Below are 20,627 nucleotides of genomic sequence, written 5' to 3'. Positions count from 1 at the left end.
TACTTATACAGGCACTTCAAATGTCTCACAATTGAATATGAGTCTCTGTTTTATATAGTCTCTGTTTTTTTTTTTTGTTTGTTTTTTTTAAAATATGTATAGATATAAATTCTTTTATTTAGTCTAGAACATTATCATCATTCAAATACAATAAATTATTCATCATCATAGTCAAAATATAAAGGAGAGAATAATGCTTCTAGTTTAGACCAGAACATATAACAAAGAATACAAACAGCTAACTGATCAGTAAGATCAGCGCAGTCACGATACAATATAGTATAGTATAGTATTTACTGTACTGTATGGCAATAAAGATAGAGACATAGTCCAGCATAAAAATGTGTAGGAAATATGTACTGTACTGTAAGCGTAGGCGAGACAATCATTAGTCAGTTTCTACGGCCTGTGGGTACAAGCTATTTTTGAGATGGGTGGTGTGGGACACGATGGTGTAAAAACGTTTGCCAAAGGGGAAAAGGGAAAACGGAGTGTGTGTTGGAAGAAGGGCATGAAGGATGATGGACTGACTGGGCTTCTAGACTTTTAGAAGAGATTTATTGGGGTATCGACTGGGTAAAAGTATGTATTTGTGTTTAATGACCCTGCTGTTTACTACTACAGCATACAAAGTCAGTTCATGGTTTATGTATGAAAAAAAATAGTATATGTTGTGAGAGGTTACTCTACAAAGCTGGGGACTTTTACATTTGTCATTCTTAATATTTCCTTGAATAATTTAGATACAGATTTTCAGACTTCTCCTGAGACCAGAACTTATGCCAAAGAAGAGCTATGATATGCCCAGAAATTACATACGATGACGCACGAGTCACCTCGTAATTAAGTGAAGCCTTCCTGAGCACTGCAACAAGATTTATTCGATACACTGAGAAAAAAAAGTAAAGCCAAGAGTTGTGTGAAAAATGCATAAAGGTTATGTACTTTGCCACCCACAAAGGAAAAACTTAGTCAACTAAGTCAATGAGAAAGCATCAATTTTCAACATATCATGCCGAATGTGATTTCTCTTAAAGTCCTCCTATAGAAAATCCAATATGTTGACAACATGTGTATCAAGAGGAAGTGGTGATCTGAATAAGCATGAGGCGAACCAGCACATTTCATTGTAAAGCATCATGTCATCATGCCTGAGCATCTTCTGTTCCTCTTCTTAATGAATCATGTATCAACACCCCTGTCACCTTGGGCTCTCTAAGCACTGAAGCAGCTCTTTCTACAGCTGAAGAATCTTAAAGAGGTTCAAAGAAAAAGAGAGTCAAGGTTTTTGTTCTACTGGGATTGGTCTGGAGAGAATCTCAATCGAATTCAACACAGTTATTCAAATGGGCCTTTGTGGAGGATAAGGACCTGCAGAAATCCATGATAACCCAGGTTGAGAAGTAAGGAACCACATGCACTCTTATTAGAGTACAGTACTCGAGTATGTGTCTCACTGTAACAGTGGATTTTTAAAAATATAATTAAATCAAAGTGCTTTACCTTTTACTTTTTCTACACTTAAAATTTTATTTATTCTGATCACCATTACATAAGAAATATAATGCCAGTAATACTGGAAGAAAAAAAAATTGAAAGCCATGATCCAATCAAAATGAAGCAATTACCTTGCCAAAAGTCATTTCAGGCTCAAATGCTTAATCAACAGCACCAATTTCTGAGACAATAAAGAGAGATAAGCATCCCCGACTCAGTTTATCTGATTTGTTTTAATTATTTTTGAAATGCGTCAAAGGAAAAAGCATGCTAATGATAACTGCAAATGATGTGAGACAAAACCTGTGGAGATATCAGTATTTCACAGATCAACATTCAACCTGGGGAAACATGTACCAATAAACAATTAGCTAGGCAAATATGACATAAAGAATGAAATGAAAATGAAAAGCTCTGTATTAAACTTAAACTAGATATTCAGGAGCAATTGACTGATGTGTTAAATCTATCTAATGCTGCTGTAGAGTAGAGGTAACACTCAGGGTAATGTGTAAGATAGCTAACTTTAGCAGGTAGGTAGAAAAGGCTAGCTGTCTATAGGATGTGGACTGTCTGGAGATATATGGGACTGATATGGATGGAACCACTTGCAGACCATTGCGGTGGTCGGATTTGTGCTCGGATCTCCATCATTTTAAAGCTTCAGCAGGACAGAATTAGTCATAAATCTTTTATGAACTCAGAAATTATGCTGATTTATAAGTTGCTCAAAAGTCCCAAGTTATACAACTCCACTCGACTATATTCAGTCGTAGAAAGGAAATGATTTATAATTAAATTATGATTAAATAATTGTTCGAGTTCACTAGATGCTTGTTTTACTTGTTTTCTTAAGTGAAGTATTACTCTAGTTGCCATACTTTTATTTAAGTCAGTGTGATTTTTACTCTCTCCACCACTGGGGACCAAATACAGTTAATCCAGACCTGGACTCAGACCTTGACTCAGACCCGGACTTAGACCTTGACTCAGACACGGACTTAGACCTTGACTCAGACTAGGACTCAGACCTGAACTGTCTCTCAGAGAAGACTGAAGAGCATTAGTGTGAAGATTGGAGAAAACAGGTTCATATTAGTATATAGCACCCCTGAAGTGGACTATTCCAAGATCTTCATCCTTCACAGCATCCTGAAGTGTTTAGCTCCTTTCAGACAAATAATAACCCCTCCACCATGTCCTCCACCATTAACACACACCATACCACTAATAGTCATTTCTGTTCTCCTTCTGCCCTTTTCCCCTGCTATGAGTAGTCATTTGCACTGCTTGTTCCTTTTGATCAAATAAAGCAAAGGTTTTTTTTCTGTAAAAGATTACACCGTGGACGACACAGCAGACGCTGGAAGAAAATTCTGCTAATCTGCCGTGGCACAAAAACTGTGATGCTGTAATTCTCCACAGAGTATCTTTTTTTATGTCATCTTAAATTACCGTGGCTGTTATACAGGCCTCTGTACTTTAACAAGCATAAAGTAAGTCACAAACAAGCAGTGAAATAAAATAATGATGAAATAAAATAATGATGCTTTGTCCCAGCTGGCACAGATGAATTATTAATGATCGCACACTGATCTAATGTTTATCTAAGCCCTTTGGCAATAGTAGAATTTCCAATGACGCCTCCCTCACACTCTACACAAGTTTTCATGCGTTTCAGCTACTAATAAAAGATCCAAAGAATATTATTTTGATTTCTATTACATTTTCGGTGTAGTTTTGCCTACCACAGCTGTGAACCTTAATATTTCTTTTTTTCTTTTTCTTTTCTTTTTTTTTGCCAACGCAGCTACCTCACACAATTTACAGTGATTATTTTTTGTTGTTCAGTAAAGAGAGAGTGACAGTCAGCAGAGAGCCACTATTCCTAACCAAATTTACTAAAAATAGCTCTAGCACACCAGTATTTGGATATTTATTCTGCTTTATACTACATGGGGGGAAAAACCAAACCATCATATTTAATAAAAGCAACATATTGCTCTTGTGAATTAATGGAGTAATGAATTAATTGTATTTTAATAAAATAAATAAATAAATGACAATTCTAAAAAAATAAATAAAATTTTATTCATTTATTTTTTAATTAATGTGTTTGTATTAATTCATTGCTTTGTGTGAAGCATTTCAATGTTTACTATGTCTACTAAAGCAAGAAATTAAAATATAGTATTATTATAATTATTATTATTATTAGTAGTAGTAGTAGTAGTAGTAGTCGTAGTAGTCGTAGGAGTAGTAGTGTAGTAAACTTTATTACAAAATTATGTTTTATATGTTTGGCCACTAAACACAAAATGTCAGCACAGGAAACCAGTCTATTTGTCTGCAAAATTGAGCTATCATGTTACACGAAATCAAACAGAATACTTTTAGGGAGGCAATTACAGCACAGGATTTTCTGTTTGTTTTGCCCTGGAAAACATTCATACCAGGCAGACAACAGGAGCAAATTATTCCCTTTTCTCCCCCGCTTTTCAAACCTGCTTAATATTCAACACATGACCCATGCTCACTTGCTTCAGCACAGAGGTTTTTAATGGACTGAGCATTTACTCTGTAATTTCCTCGATGAACATTAAACATTTTCTAATTACGTGTTTTTGCATGTTGAACTTAGATGGGCAGACGCCAAGAGGTGAACTACGCTTTTTATCTGGAGTCATCTCAGTTCTATATGCAAGTAAGTGCACAGAGAACATTTTGTTCTAATGTTGCTCCTCTGCCTTTCAATAAAAAAAAAAAAATTAAATTCAGGCATTCAGGCATGTACACAAATGTGAAAGAAGCTCTCGTCTCGCCTTGTTTCAATTAACGCGTCAGGCTTCTGCTCACAATTTTAGCCTTTGCTCAGGCCATGATAAGATGCAGTAATGAAAACACTTATTATCTTGTATTTAATTGCAAGTTATTTTGTGCAGAAAGGCAATCATCAATCTCAGAATTAGAGTCTCTGAATCTCTGAATCCTGCATTTATTATATCAGTGACACCAACACATAGTCTGTCACAGACTAAAGCCTGAGTTTGAACAACTTTTTTTTTTCAACTTCACTTTCAAAACGTTTGCTTGCTTGCTGAACCAAATTTTAAATCATCTAATAAAAGCATTTTTTATCCAAACATCACAGTGTATAGATACTTGAGTATAGAGTCTAGCTAATCTACCAACTAGCATCATTTTTTGTAGGAAATCCTATGATGAACATGGAAAAAACATGTGAAACTCCCACACCTACGCAGTAACCCCAGCTCAGGATTGATGTAGCAATAGTACCCATGATGATACTATAGATCTTCTATTTATTTTCAGAGACTCAAGTCCACTGACAGATAAAAACAGATCCTCACCAGTACTAGCATTAGCACCTCAAACATCTCCTGGCACTTCACCTTTTTTTTTTTTTACTACAGAATCAAATATTCAACCAGCTAGCTGTTTATTTGGCAACAAACCGAAACTATTGGATGTGATAGTTCACAACATATGAAAAAAATCAATACATTTATACCCAAGCCACAAGTGTAAAGTATTAAATATTTTAATATTTGGTCACAAATCTGAAGGAATCAAGCTTTTTCCTCTCAATCAGTCAATCATACAGATCAATGAAGGGTTAAAAAGAAATAAAATGAATAAACAGTATATTTATATATATTATATATATTATATTTAGCTGGACTTCTTTCTAGTTAGATCGACTGTCCAGGCAGAGGCCACTTATATCCAGGTGGAAAATCCTTCTCTCAACAGAGGTATAGGTCTTAGGCACAACCTGTCTCCTACTTTTCATGGTGCTCCCTCAACAAGGCTATCCAGGGAGGGGAGGATCCTTGACCCTGGAGGATACAAATTCGTGGAATCCTGCAAACTTCCCTCAGACTGAAGAAGCTGCTTGGATGAGTAGTAAAACATTTCGATCTAACTAGAAGGAAGTCCAAATGAAATGACTCCTGGATTCCACCTGGATGATTGAGAATGTTCAAATTATTCTATACAGATTAATATTTGGGTAAAACCAGTAAATCACACACACAAACATGAGCCTGCGAGAAGAACAAGAGCACAAAACCTGCACTTTTTTTTCACTTCAAGCAGCCAAAAAGTAATTTTAGTTCCTGTCAGCTTAAAAAGGTTAGAGACTGGAAACACTAGCTCTCAGAGCTGAATTGAGGGTCAACCCTCTCAAAATGATTACATACAGCTTACCAATACATTTAGCACTATGAGTTGGCATTGTGAATTTTGCATGATGAGTGCCTGGTCTGTCTGATTAGGAGAACAAATGCAGACCTTATCATCTCTCATATAATTTGAAGTGCTTCCTGTAAAGTGTACAGTGTACAGAGAAATGATGTGAGTTCATGGGTTCAGCTGCTGCCACACAATAATAGTAATAACTGCACTAAAGTGTTTTCAGGACTCTCATCCCCGAAAAACGCAAAACTAAATAAAAACAGCTCATATTACCCAGTGAAATATTTAAAACATGTTCAATTTGATATTTTCCTCAAAATATTATAGAAGCCCTATGCTGCAAGTTGCAAAAGTAATTTGATTTGATAGCTCATTATTTCAAGTAATTATCTCAGTATTCATATTTAATAACTCATTACTTCCTACGCTGTTTTCCAGATGTTGCTTTGGAGGAATTCAGTTTGCTCGCATTTATGTCTAGTGATTAGCAAAGCGCTTAAATGCATTCTGGTCAAGGTTTTGACTCCTGACACTTAAATTGATGAAATTCCAGAAAAGTCATTACTGTATTTATATAGTAACCCAATATTGTTCACTGTCCAATACTGTTCAATACTGTTCATTTAGTGTCCCTAACAGCACCCTCAGATCATTCATTGATCCTAAAGAGTATGATCAATCATATAAACATGTATATATGTTAAAATAATGACTTATTATGTTGTTGTTGTTTTCCAGATAAATCTACATGCAATTATTTTCTAAATATTCATCATTTGCTTATATGGATGCTCCAGAAAGGTTACACAGATAAACTGCAGTTTAATTACCTAGAATAAATGAACATGTTATAAATCATTATATTTTCTGCTGATTAAGCAGTGCATTCATTTCACATTAACTAACTGCTGACCTATACTGAATTACAAATTACACATAAACTATGAAGTTTTTTTACTTAATATTTCCATCCAGAAGAAGGTACAGGTTCAGGGGAATAATTTCTACCATAAAGCGATAAAGGGTTCTGATATATCTACTGTTACTGTTACTATTTATTTTAACATTGCATATGCCAGCTGTTTATATATTACAACAAGTGAAGCGTAAAACACCTGATGTCATGTTGTTGCAGGAAAATAACAGCTAGCTTGTTCCACGAAACTAGCTAGTTCCTGTTACAGCAGTTGTACACAGTTGTTCCTGAGTTCCTGTTACAGCCTGAGGATTTTTTGATGGTTACAAAGATCTAAGACCATGTCAGTAATTACATTGGGTTCTATCCCTTTTTATCTCTTTATATGAATACATTCAACATATACATACATATGAATTAGATAGTACAACAGAAATGATGTATTAGAATTAGCACATTAATATAAGCCTGTTATCTGAGCTGCTCCAAATAGTTACAAAAAACAATCCACAAATTCTGTCCAATCAGAAGTGACTCTTCAGTAACAGTGTTGCTTAAATACCCAACTTAGTGGTATGAATGAATGCTGTCACCTTTGAAGTTTGTATGAAATTTTGTATAATCATATTTTAGGCAATTACATGCAAGTAGGAATGATGTTGATGCTGAGAATGATTGGTTATTCATGCTTCTGAATTTAGAATAAACTAGTTTTAGTCTCAAAAGAGCTACAGAAATTAGTGAGTCTAATATTCCCTGTAATAATTAATGGAAAAAAAAATCATGCATATGTATTTACACTGGTGGTAATCTGCAGTGTGTAATTTCAAGCTCATTTGAAAGGGCCTAACATTAGTCTACCTCTTATGTGAAGTATTTATTAGTCATAGAGTCATACTAGCCAATCAAAAATAAATTAAGTCTTACGTTTGTGTATATATAGTTCAAGTGGATGTGAGAACTGGAGCAGCTGTGAGGGGTCCAATGGTGAACTAGCAGTCAGTTATCTATAAGCACTCAGACTTGATGAAGAGGCTCATCTTCTGACTTTATAGATCGAGAACAAGTAATTGAATTTAACTGAACCTGCTCAATTCTACATAAAAAGCCTAATCTTTTAACCACTAGTGTTAAAATGAGAACATTGCATAGCAACTAACAGAAGTAACTTAAATGTAACAGAAAAACCATAAATGTACAGTTGCATTATTCTTGAATGGTAATTATGTGGAAAATTCTAAGAGGATGTTTATTTGGTGGAGTATCACTTTAACTGAACTAGAAATTTGATTGCTTTGCATGTAATTAAACGAAACAGGCTTTTTTCAAGTCTGGGTAATTTCCGTTGTTTAATTTCCTTTTATGGTCAGGTACCCTCAGACCCTTTACAGAAATTTACTACAATTTTTTTTGGTCAATTTCCCCAACCAAACCCCTTTTCCTTACTGCAATGATCCTAGAGAATTATTCTAAAGCCACTCCTATCTGTTGAAGCTCTGATACATCCTGACGTAGCTTCCATTTGTTCTCATCTCATGTGCGCTGCCATCTCGGCTGTGCTCGTTTGAAAGACATATCCCCTAAGGGGACTCCAAATGGCACTTTCATAGAAAACACAGCTTCCTGAACACAACAGATTCCAGGAAATTGGAGTGATAACGTTGCTAACAATGTTAAATTGCCACTGGGGCATATGCATTCTCAGTGGTGTAAAACACTACATTTTAACCTCACGTAAGCTGGGAGGGAGCAGAAGGAATTTATTGCACAACATTGGATGTCATCTGTATAACAGTGATGTTGTATTAATCATACTAAATCTCTAAGCATTACGGAAAGTATGCTTACTTGATAGTGAGTCTGTGATTTATAGTGACAGCTTGCCTGTACATACAGTAAATGTATTGGGTGATACTGAGTATTGATTAATTCAGGATTTTAAAGCTCTGAGAGGCATATTGATTGACAGTTTCAAGATTTTTTTTTACATATAACTGACCTAATTGAGCTAAGTATTATGCTGTTAATGAAATAGGAACAGTTGTATTGGGAGCAGAACAAGCCTGAGGGTCAATGGGTCTTCTTGACTGGAGATGAACCTCGGTATAATGCATATAGGTTTCTTTTGGCAAACAGAGAGCCATCTGGTGAATTTTACTGAGGAGATAGTTGTCCTTTTTGCTAGTTCTACCTTAGGGTTCTTGGTCACCTCCCTGAATAAAGCCCTTATACCTTGTTTGCTCATTTTGGATGGATGGCCTGCTAAAGGAAGAGTCTCTGTGGTTCTAAACTTCTTCAATTTAAAAATGATTGAAGCCACTGCCTGGACCTTCTTACCTGCAGAAATGTTCCAGTTCTTTTCCTCGGATTTGTGTCTTGACACAATCCCACCTTGCAGGTTTCAGGATAATCTCTTTGCCCTTGTTTTTTTGCTCAGTCAGTGTCTTGATCAAATTTCAACAATCAGTGCAATGCAGAAAAAAAACCTTATCAAACACCTAAAGAATTGTAATTGTAATAACATTAAAATTGTTGTTTTGTCTAAAAAACAAAGACAACACCTTACAAAGAACATGTTAAAGTGACCTGCTTAAATCCCATGGGATAATGACAAGAAACAGGAAACAGGTGTAATAGGTTAGGTTTGCTTAGGTGAATAAGATAAATGGGATGTTTGTGCTGGATCCAGAGCATATTGCAGAGAGCTGGCACGGAGCTGGTTGCGACAGTGAGTGGGGAGGTTTATGTGTAGACGGAAAGTATTTCTTTCCAAATCATCATGTCCAATTAACCGAATGTACCACAGACGAATTTTAATTAAGCTGGAGAAACATCTGAAGGACATTCTAGAAATGGGATACAGTTAAGATCTATTGCAAGTGTCATAGCAGGCACTCGGTGTACTTATGTAAATGTGACATGAAGTAGTTTTAATACATTCGCAAAACTTTGTGAAACCCTTTTTTTGCTTGTCCTCAATAATATGGAAATGGATTGAAGGAGTTTGAATATTTTCTAAATGGAATGTAATTACATTAACGTAATAACTATTATAGCTCCATGTAAGAGTTCAGATCTTAAAAGGTTTTTGTATAAGCCTTTCCAAGGAGCTTAACTGCTGGTTGTTGTATAAATGTCGGCCACATGCATGGCCTTAGGTAACAGCCACATTTGCTGCTAATTTGATTGCAATGCTCTTAGCCAATCAGTACAGAAGGTGTTCCTAATGCCACAGACTCCTTCATTGCCCCTGTCAAGCAATTACCCTCAAGCTTTTGTAAATCTCTGGGCTGTGCACTAGGGAGCACTGAATCGACACAGACAGCATAATGTGTTTTTCTATTGTATTGTACAGCCCTTTCCTAGAACTCATGGTGTGTTTGGGTGTTGAACTCTTAATGGCATTTTGGGGAAATAATAAGCCATTTCGAATGTCTGACATCAGAATGATTTTGTTGTTCATGCAACCTCTTTCCATCTTGGCTCCAAGATGCATACTCAATACGGGTTTAATTCTCTAAAGGCATATACAATTGTGTTAAAACCAACAAGCTGGACCTCAGGGACTTGAGAATTGTCTTTAAAAAGAAAGCGATGTTATTCCCTTGGTGCAGCATAGCCTAGGGAAAATGACTAAGGTGTTATGGACTAGCAAGCCAAGGGACAATTTAGGCAGTAAACAGCCTGGTTCTGCTGACAAAGCTGACAAGATTATCACAGGCAAGCAAGTCAAGCCTGAACAAGTGATTGTGTAACGTCTAATTCTTCCCAAGCTCATGCAAAGCCGATTAAATGAAGCTTTTGTCCTTTGATAGATCCTCTTCTGGCTGGCCACCAACTCTGCTTTCATTCAGTCTAATCCATGACTCAATAGAAGAATGTATCAATCCACAGCTTACCTAACATGATGATCTGCATGTGGCATAGCACCACAGCTAAATTATTAATACTGCCTAAATGTTATTTCCTGGGCTTGCTGGTATAATTGCACTAGCTGGGCTAAGCTCTTCCTGTCATTCCAAATTAAAAAGGCATCATTATAAAGTCTTATTGTTGGCATCCACATCAGATTATTTGGCTTAACAGAATATTACTGAGAATGTTCTGGAACCACCAATGGCGTTCAAAAGCAAAGCTGGGGATGATTTCTTTCTAGAACAGACTGTTGACTTATGCAGCCTATCAGTGACAGTTCAAGAGATAATGCAGAGTGAAGCAGCTGCTCAAAGGGAATTGATTTCTATTTGAGCTGATATTTTTCTATGGAGCAGCCTTTAAGTGTGTTTGCAAGAATTTGATGATTCTTTTTCTGCCATCGAAGAGACTTCATGATATTATTCATTGCTCATCATTGCTTAATAGTTTCATTGTCAAGCTATTCTTAGATTTTAGTCCTCTTATTCAATATAACAACAAGCCATTGCCGGTTATTACCTCCTTAGTATAAAGGAAACAGATGGATGTGCACCTGCAAAAGAAAACGGGATCTTTTTTTTTTTTACCAGACTGGATTAAATATCTACACTGAGATCTGCATTCAGTTTCATAGTCAAGATCATGTTAGGAAATCAAACTACATCAAACTATATTCTCTAAGTCTGCGATCTCATATGAGTTGTGTGAATGAACACGTCTGTAGATAGAAGCTTTCGTAATCACAAAATGAAACAGTACATTGGTTATGTGAGCTTTTGGTTACCTAAAAATTTAAGGCAAGCAGAGAGATAAGACGTATAGTAAGATACTTTATTTTCTTTGTATAAAATACAACAAAAATGTCTCCTGCAGGGTACAAGTGGATTGCAAGTGCCTTGATTATTGAAATGTATATATTGCACATTATATAAAGTGACCAAGTGAACTGTTGTGTAAGCAGGATATCGTGATTCAACTTGTATGAAACACAAATGATTACAGTTAGTCTCAGGATAGTGTTTGCAGCTTTTTAACAATTTGATGTATTTCCATTCCACCTTCTGTAGAGCTTAGTATACATGGGGAGCATGGGGTCATGGGGAACCTCAAGTCTATGCCAGGAGACTCAGGGCACAAGGCAGGGGACACCCTGGAATGGGGGCCAACCCATTACAGAGCACAATCATGCACACTCACACACCTTTACACAGACATTTTAGAGCTGAAAATAAGCCTACAACACATGTCTTTGGACTGGGGAGGGGACAGAATACCCAGAGGAGACCCCTGAAGCACTAGGAACGAACCCTCAACCCTAGAGGTGTGAGGCAAAACTTATCGGTTATCAAAATTCCCATGATCAGGTTTAGAAATACACTATAAAAAATGTTTTATCTAGTACACTAAAGGTTTTTTTGGTTTGGTGCTAGATGCTAGTGCTAACAGTAGGTTCACATTTTATCTATTCATAGAACGGTATTCTCATTCATTACAGCACCAATCGAGCAAGAAATGACCTTGTAATATTTAACAGAAGAGTGGGAGGTACTGATAAAATAGTGAGAACTAGATAAAATAGTCAGAGCTCAAGATGACCTCGAGATCAAAACACTCTGATCATCCAAATTAGACTGTGGAAAAGTGAAAGGATGCGTCAGGACATATTACATGCTTCAACCTGTGATGGTGTACAATCATACACAACAAGGCTTTGTGTGCATGTGCCACCAAGTTCACTCTACTTGTTACTGTGTACTTAATAATTACTGTCTAATAAGCACCCATACTGCTGATGTTTATTTCATTGTATTGCACATTGTCATTCTGCTGTAGTTTTTTGTAAATTCATCTACTCTTACACGTCATACTTCACTTCCCAGCCACTTTAGTTTGAACTCAGCTTCAGAAAGGACAGCCTGAATTCTTCATCGGCACAAGATGTTGTAAATATTCCTTTGAGATTCTGGTCTATGTTGACATAATTTCATGAGAAAATTGAGGCAGATTTCTCAGCTGCGCATTCATGCTGTGAATCTCTTGTTCCAGCACATCCCAAAGGTGTTCTGTTAGATTCCTAACCATTTTGGGAGGATTTGTGGTTTGTAGTTTGGTGCTTTATCATGCTGGAGGTAGCTGTTAGGAAATATAATCAAGTTAAGAGGCTTTTATTGTCATTTTGACTATATTCAGTTCATCTAAGAGTTAAGAAGCCTTTATTTGTCACATATGTATTTCAGCACAGTGAAATGATTTCTTCACAAAAACCCCTCCTTGGAGGTCAGAGTACAGGGTCAGCCATGATGCAGAGAGGGTTAAAGGGCCTTGCTCAAGCGCCCAAATGGGGCAGCTTGGCAGTGCTGGGGGATGAACCCCAACCTTCTGGTCAACAACCCAGAGCTGTAACCACTTGAGATACCAACATCACCTGGTGTTCTCAGGTGATCTCCCATCCCAGTACTAACCAGGTCTGACTCTGCTTAGCTTTCAAGATCAGACGAGATTGGGTGCTCTCAGAGTGGTATCACTGCAAGTGCAGACCCTAATGCTACATGAAGACACAGAGCTATGCACGATAACACAGAACTAAGGGCTAAAAGGTAAATATTACCCTATTAACATAAAGTGCATGTGTGCAAACAGTGCAAGATGAGATGCAAATAGACAATACAATACACTACAAGACAGATACATAAAACAAAATACAGGAATGCATTTAGTTAAATATTGTGCCTGGGGCAATCAAGCGATGCAAATGTTCCAAGAAAACATTCCTCAACCTGAGTTTTGTAAAAAGGCAGGTTGGGTCAATGTATTCATGTTGTTGACAACAAATTGTGGTCGTACTATCTGCAAAAAGTAGAATCTGATGTAGTCTGCTGCTGTTGTAGGTTTGATGAGTTGTGATTTTTGAAAAGCTTTTCTGTTCACCATGGCTGAAAAGATTGGTTATTGAGAAATTCTCAGCCCCAGTCTGGCACCAACAATCAAGTCATGCTCACTGAAATCACATTTTTTTACATTCTAATGTTTGATGTGAACATTCAGTGCAGCTCTTGCCTGGTATCGGTGTAATTATCTGCATTGTTCTACTGTAGATAGTTAGACAGTTGCATGAAATGGTAGGTGTATGAGTGTTCCTAATAAAGTGGCTGGCGAGGTGCAGCCTCTGTAGTCCTATTTTCAGAGCCTTTGTGATAATGTGGTCTGATATTTTTCCCAACTGCTAGGTCAAAAAAAAATTATTATTCCATTTTTGGCTTTTGCCCATTTCCATGAAAGATGTGTTCCATTTTGAAGCCTATTATTTGCACCCTTTTTTCCACAGGGCAGAATGACCCATTTGTCCACCTCTGCTTTTTATCTGCCACTTCATACTAGGCTGCTGTTTGATGCAGACCTCTCGTCAAGGATCCAGGCTTGTGGAGGTAGGCCAGTTTAGCCGTTCGTTCGCACACACCGTACCGTACGCTCCAATATCAGTGAGTCAGCGAACGTGTTCTTGATCAAGCGTAGCATGTACTTAAATCGTTCAAATTGGTTCTCAGCCATCTCTCTCCTGACAGAGCTCTGTTTCGTCCCGCCTTGTTCTCCCAGGCACACCACAGTAACAATTACACCAGAGTCACTGAGACACGTAATAATCATGCAAATTAGCCTTTTCTGCTTCTGCATTTGGTTTGCCGTCACCGGTGCCAGAACCACAACTGGGTGTTAGAGTGCAGATTGGCTACCTGCCAGTTCTTCCACTTATTGTTAAAGAAGAAAGCACTGAGCATGCATGCATTATAGAAAGCTGTTTATTCTGTTTTTGATGTTTACCAACATCTGCTGGCTGTCCAGTTGTTATGGGAAGCAGCAGACGCCAAGAATCGAGTGAATGATCTTGCCCTGCTAATGTCCTCCAGCAGCAAAAATTTGGTCGTAATAAAATCTAACGCAAGCCAGAGATAGCATGAGATATGGACTAATAAAAGCCAGTGTTGTAAGCATGAGCTTCACCTGCAATTAGCCATCAATCATTTATGGCTTAGAGTTTATTTCTAAAAGATTATGTCTGTCTGATATCGATCAAACAGTTTAATAGAGCAAAAGAGATTTTATTTTAATATCTCCATTGCAAGTGCATTGTTTATAGATACTTACGGACTAATGGGAGTGTTTGTTACGCCCTATAAACCGTTCCCAGCAGTGTTACAAGGAATGCTCTGCCACAAAATGTCATAAATTTACACAGTTTATCCTTTCTACCTGACCAATCGGACGTTTTTCATGTCCTGACCCGGGCCTGAGATGATGGACAGCTTGAGTTTTCGAACACTCAGATGCTTTGTTTAATACTGAATTCATCTTTTAAAGTCGGTCTTGCTTTTAAAAGCCAGGCTGTGACTACTGACAACTGTCATGAGGGGAAAAACACAGCAAAATATGCTTTACGGTAAAAGAAATGTCACTCTGATAGCTAAAAACACTGCATACGAGTTTTTTATGGTGTGGGGAATAACCTCACAAAGCATTTGTAACATCTTTCTAACAAACCAGTGAATAATACAATGCAAAGAAATCCTCTGTAAACGGACCAGAAACATATGTTTTTTGTTATCACCTTGTCTAGCTTTTTTTGAGTATTGAATTCATCTGCGTCCCAACAAAGCACACAGTGACTGCTGTGACAGTTCTTTCAGGTTCTGACAGCTAGTGATCTGCTTATATGCAGTAAATCTCTGCTACAAAGCATGGAGCCTCGGTTCATGGTGTGCGCCAGTTCCTTTGATAATCCTCATTCTGTTTTGGTATGACACCCGGTTTTTGTCCAAGTCCGCATGTCAAATGGATGTAAAACCATAATCCACTGACACACTGCCTAGAAGGTTTACACTTCCAGTGGGGTATTGTTTTTATTATCAAAAAAATGTTGATACAAGACATCACCTGTGTTCACAAATTCCTCTGACTGACATACTGTATTGTCTATAGATGGATGTATAACCAAATACATACACGTTGTTTCATTCAAAATGCAGACAAAAATAAAGATAGATTGAAAACCATTCTTTTTTTGTTTGCTTTTTGGCAGGTTGGATTACAGTTCATCTGGCTGATACTAGACATCAGACCTAGCAGGATGCAGTGAAAATATGCTCAAGTAAGCGATCAGATACGAAGCTTAATAATACTGTATTTTAGGTAGAAACAGAAATACTTACTGGGTCTAAAGACAGACCCATGCATATATCTGGGTGAGAGTAAATATGAATGAATTGGAATGATGTAGCTGAGGTTGAGAAACTGTCAGAGCCATAATTTCACATGCTGTGACATTCACCATGCTGACAGTGCTGGGATTTTGACCTCTGTGGGGGTTTTTTCCCAGTGTTTTCCATTGTTCCTGAGGGCATCGTGAAAAAAATCTTACAATGTAGGCCATGCTCTGAATACAGATACATGAATTTAGATAATTAAAGAGACACAAATTCAGACAGAGGCATTATGTTGGACCTCTAGCAGATTCAACACTCCAGTACTTCTGGGATATTACCTTGAATCAGAATTCCTTAAATTTATTCCCATGAGTAATGGTACCATTTTGTTACTGTGGCAAATCTCTAGAGAAAGGTTTTAGGATTAGCCACAAAAAAACCTCACTCAAAATAATTTTGGAGTCCTAGTATGCTACAATTACTTTGAACTTACTGTGTGTGTGATCCGTACCATACATGATACACAAAGCAAAGTCAGTTTATTTCATACTGCTCTACCCTTGGGATACTAAAACTTAAAGTTCCACACATGTGGAAACTAATGTCTGATCACGACTTAGCCAAGACAGTCATAACAAAAAATGGCTTCATGGAAACTCCAACTCTCCCAGCTGTTAACAACTTAATACCCTTTAACTAAACAAGATTTCTAATGAAGAAGTAAGTTTACTACATGTATATCCATTTCCCTTCGCTCACAGTAATACAGCTGCTATTGTCATGTGTGACAGGGAGGCCAGAGAAGCTCACAGCTGTCAGATGTGTGTTTAGCCTCTGCCTCACAAAGCATTTTCGTCAAATATGAGCACAGCTGACACAGGCAGTTAGTCACGCAGTACCACTGCCCTAAGCAGTGGAAAAAGTTCAGGACTGCAGGATAAAATGTGCTACACCACTGCGCTCCAGCGTGAGCTCATTGAATAACACGGTTTTCTTCCTGAGTCATAAAAATAGGCTGTTATAATGAGCTATTGGTTCACTCAAGATCCAATTTGTATGAAAGACTTCCACTGTTTAACGTTATAAGTAGTGTTTTTCTTTTAATCAAACTTTCTAGCCCAACTACATCTCAAAAAGATGGAAAACTTGCCCAAACATATTGGGTAATGTAAACGAGGGATCTCTTTTTCCTCAGGCTTTCCATGGAGAATAATGTCACACAATTCTGATTTGCAGTACTTGCAGTATCTACCATATGTCTCTTTATCATCACCCTGTAAAGCGATTATCTACTCCATAATCCCCCTTTCCCACTCGCAATCTTGCAAAATGTTTTACAACAGAAAAATTTCTGTATGTTGTAGCTATAATCTCTGCACTTACACTTTCCCTTTATTTGCCTTCATCTATTTTTGCAGAAATTGATTCGGTTCATTAGAGCTAAATCATTAAATACCACCCACTGACTTTCTTTCTCTGCCTGTGACCTTGTTCCCGTACAAAGAATTGGATATGTTCCAGACCAATTCTAACCTTCTGTTAATTCTGTTTAAAAAACACAACCCTGGCAACCCTGCTTAATCTTTATGCTTCCTAAACAAACCTTAAACAAAAACTTTATGGTTCATTCCAACATCCAAAAGGGTTCTTTGGTTTATCACTCTGGGGAACCATTAGATATTGACTAATTGAACTAATTTTGTGAAGTTCGACTGAGATAAAAAACTTTCAATGCTTAGCCATTACTGAGACGTTCATATCTATAAATACGATCCGTTTCAAATCTTATATTATAAACAAGGTTTTTATTCATGGGAGACTTCAAAAGATGACATACATCAGTTTTGAACTTAAATAAGAAAATTAATTTTCTCATAATCCTCTTTCTAATCGTCTATAAACATTATGTTTTTATCAGCTTTCTTTTTTTCTCATGGCTGTACTCACCATTAAGGTCACCAAGGTCTGGGCTTTGATCATTTTTTTTCTGATGTGCATATAATGAAAGTTATGAAGTAATTACCTAATAACTCTACTTTGGTGCTCCAAAGATATCGTACAATGCCAAGAAAACTGAATCTCATCTGCTCTGCCTCAAAGGTCTAACACTGCTTGTCAATGTCAAAATGTCTGAGATCATTCAAATCAAAGAAGGCGGGCTTTACCGTTCACAGAGGCCGAGCATCAACACAACACAATGCTTTGGTAAGATGTTAATAGCTAAACATTTCATATTTGACAAGGGTTTATGATAGAAACGTTAAATGTCAAACAACCTTTGGACCTTATTCGGCCATGATACTTCTTATTTGTACGCTGTTTTGATTCAACAAATCAGACCAGAGAGGGTAAAGGAAATTTAAAAAATGTACAAAAAGCTAAAACTTTCCCCTTCCTAATAAGCTGTCTTCAGTCTTAATATAATATTAATGTACTATATTAATATAACAATGGAATAAGCCTCTACTAAAGATCTGCTACAGAAGCTTTGCTGCTTCATGGATTTTTTTCCACCCATTAAGCTCAGTCAGAGTATAGTAGATGGTTCCCCTCTTCAAAAGGTTCCACTCTAGGAGGTTATTAGGCAATCCCAAGATTTAATAGATGGTAATAAATGGGGAAGTGGAAGCTCATTAGTTAAGGTGTTAGACTACTGATTGGATGGTTTTGAGTTCAAATCCCAGGACTACCAAACTGCCACTGCTGGGCCCTTAAGCAAGGGCCTTTAAACCTCAATTGCTCAGTTGTATAAGTGAGATAAATGTGCATGCCAAATGCTGTAAATATAAATGTAAAAATTCCCTGGTTCCCTGGCTCTATGAGTGGTATCACTGGTTCACTTTGTGGTAGTTTTCTCAGGTTTCCTCACACCTCCCTGAAAACATGCATAGTGACATGCAATAAATTGGTGTCCCATCCAGGGTGTATTCGCACCATGAGCCCAGTGTTCCCAGGATAGGCTTCGGATCCACTATGACTCTTACTAGAATGAAGCTGTTACTGAAAGTGGATAAGTGACTAAGATTCTAACTGCAACTTGCTCAGGTTCAATGATGCAAAGAACAGCCAGATTTTTAAATTCACAGCACTGGGCTCATGTAAGTACCCTTTATTACCTGGAGGTTACAGCATATTATGTTAATAAATGTCAAAAATTGCACCAGCATGCTCTGATTGTAATGTAAAGGGTAGAGATAAACAATGATGTATTTGCGGAATATCAGAAAGTTGGCAGACTCACAACGCACAGTTTTTAGGGACCACAATTGCAGCCATGACAGAATTACTTGTCCTGAAACATTTTACAGTGACGTGTCTACAGAACAGCATGCTCAATAATATTCTACAGCCAAAGCTTTAAACCTTGTGAGCACTTAAACACAGTTGTAATTAACAAAACAAAAATATAATGCCAATTAATTCTATGGTATCTCTAGATTATACATCAGTGTGAAATAAAATAGTTCTTCTCAGTGAATATGTGCTGAATTAGTAGATTAAAACGGTAGTCTACCGGTTTGGTTGAAGCTGTAGTCCTGGTTGGTGATGAGGAAGAGAAACTCCTCGCAGGTCTTGTGCTCTAACAGGGGGCTCTCTTGCGTGCAGAGGTCAGTTATGAGGGCCACCGCCTTCTCACACACCATGTCATGCTCCTTCCCGACGGCGCTCATGCTCCTAGACGCATCTTCAGTGTTACGGCGTGACGGGCTCCTCCGGAGGGATCGGCACACACGCGCTTGCAGAGCCGTACCCTTGTGTCCACATGAATGCTGTGCTGTCTCTCAAGTGTATGTCTCTGAGTGTGTGTGCCAGAACATCTTCAGCGCAGAGATGTGTGTGTGTCAGTGCTTGTGTGTGTGTGTGTGTGTGTGAATGAGTGAATACAATAAGTGTATGTGCGCAAATGCGTGGGCTTAATGATTCATTTGTGCCCTCGGGTGTCCCAGAAGCAAGGATTGTTGCATCACATTAAAATCTGGAGCTCTGCAACGGGGGACGCAACAGATGATCCCAGCAGTGCGGCGAAGTCGTGCGGAGTGCTGTGAGTGCCCCCGTCATTCTGCCCTCCCTTTGGTCTGTAATAAAAAAACTCGTCTCTCAGCTCTCCCTCTCACCAGTGGCTTTGTTTTTCTCAGGTCGACCTGTCCCTCTGGTGCACGCATCTCTCTTGGGACTCGTTCCCCAGGTCTTTGCAACCTGTAACCTTATAACTGCCTGCTTTATGAGCGAATATATACATACACGTGTGCGGCATATAACATAATTGCTTTTATCTAAAGATTAATTGTCACTAAGCAGCTGTGACTTGTTCAAGTGGCTGTTGTTAAATGGCAGACTAATAGAAAATGCACATCTGTTGGCAAACATGCTTCATTTCATTTAGTGTGTATGTGATTTAAAGGTGTAATGCAGCTTTTTTTTGGTAAAGACTTTCTAAAAAAAAAAAATGGCTGGAAAAAATAAAAAATCAAGGCTCAGTTGTTACAGAAGATAGGAAGCATTCACAAAGTTCATAGCAGCATTCAGACAACATTGAACTAGGATAAACTATTTTTTAGAAAAAACAGAGCATACTACAGTAAACATAGAAACTAAGGCTTGGGAAGGCAAGATAGCTGTCAATGAGACTTTGCATTGAGAGAAAGAAACAGTAGGGTTGAAAATAGACAAATTAATCAAAGTGAAACACAGAACAGCTGAACACATTAGGGTAATAAAGCAATGAATCCAAGACAGGGGGTGTAGACAGGACTGAATCCAAAACAAAAGGCAAAGGGCCATGACGTACACAAAAGCACAAGTCAAAGCCAAACAAATCAGCACAGCACCCTGACCTTTCTTTAGACATATAACTAATGGCTGTTCACCTCCTGCAGATTCAG

General features: G+C 37.7%; 1 protein-coding gene and 1 pseudogene across 1 annotated transcript in view; both read right to left on the bottom strand.

Moving 5' to 3' along the window:
* Window positions 1-19,731, bottom strand: part of syt6a (synaptotagmin VIa) — a 75,655-nt gene extending 55,924 nt beyond the window's left edge. Inside the window, exon 1 of the mRNA XM_058409065.1 lies at window positions 19,259-19,731. Within this exon, the coding sequence (XP_058265048.1) occupies window positions 19,259-19,415 (157 nt within the window). The 5' untranslated portion in view covers window positions 19,416-19,731. The remainder of the gene's footprint in view (window positions 1-19,258) is intronic.
* LOC131366454 (5S ribosomal RNA) lies at window positions 12,960-13,078 on the bottom strand (annotated as a pseudogene).
* Window positions 19,732-20,627: the final 896 nt, after the last annotated feature.

The sequence above is a fragment of the Hemibagrus wyckioides genome, linkage group LG15 (genome assembly GCF_019097595.1).
Source record: "Hemibagrus wyckioides isolate EC202008001 linkage group LG15, SWU_Hwy_1.0, whole genome shotgun sequence".
Taxonomy (NCBI): domain Eukaryota; kingdom Metazoa; phylum Chordata; class Actinopteri; order Siluriformes; family Bagridae; genus Hemibagrus; species Hemibagrus wyckioides.
The sequence above is the reverse complement of the archived record's forward strand: the minus strand, read 5'-3'. Positions and strand labels throughout refer to the sequence as shown.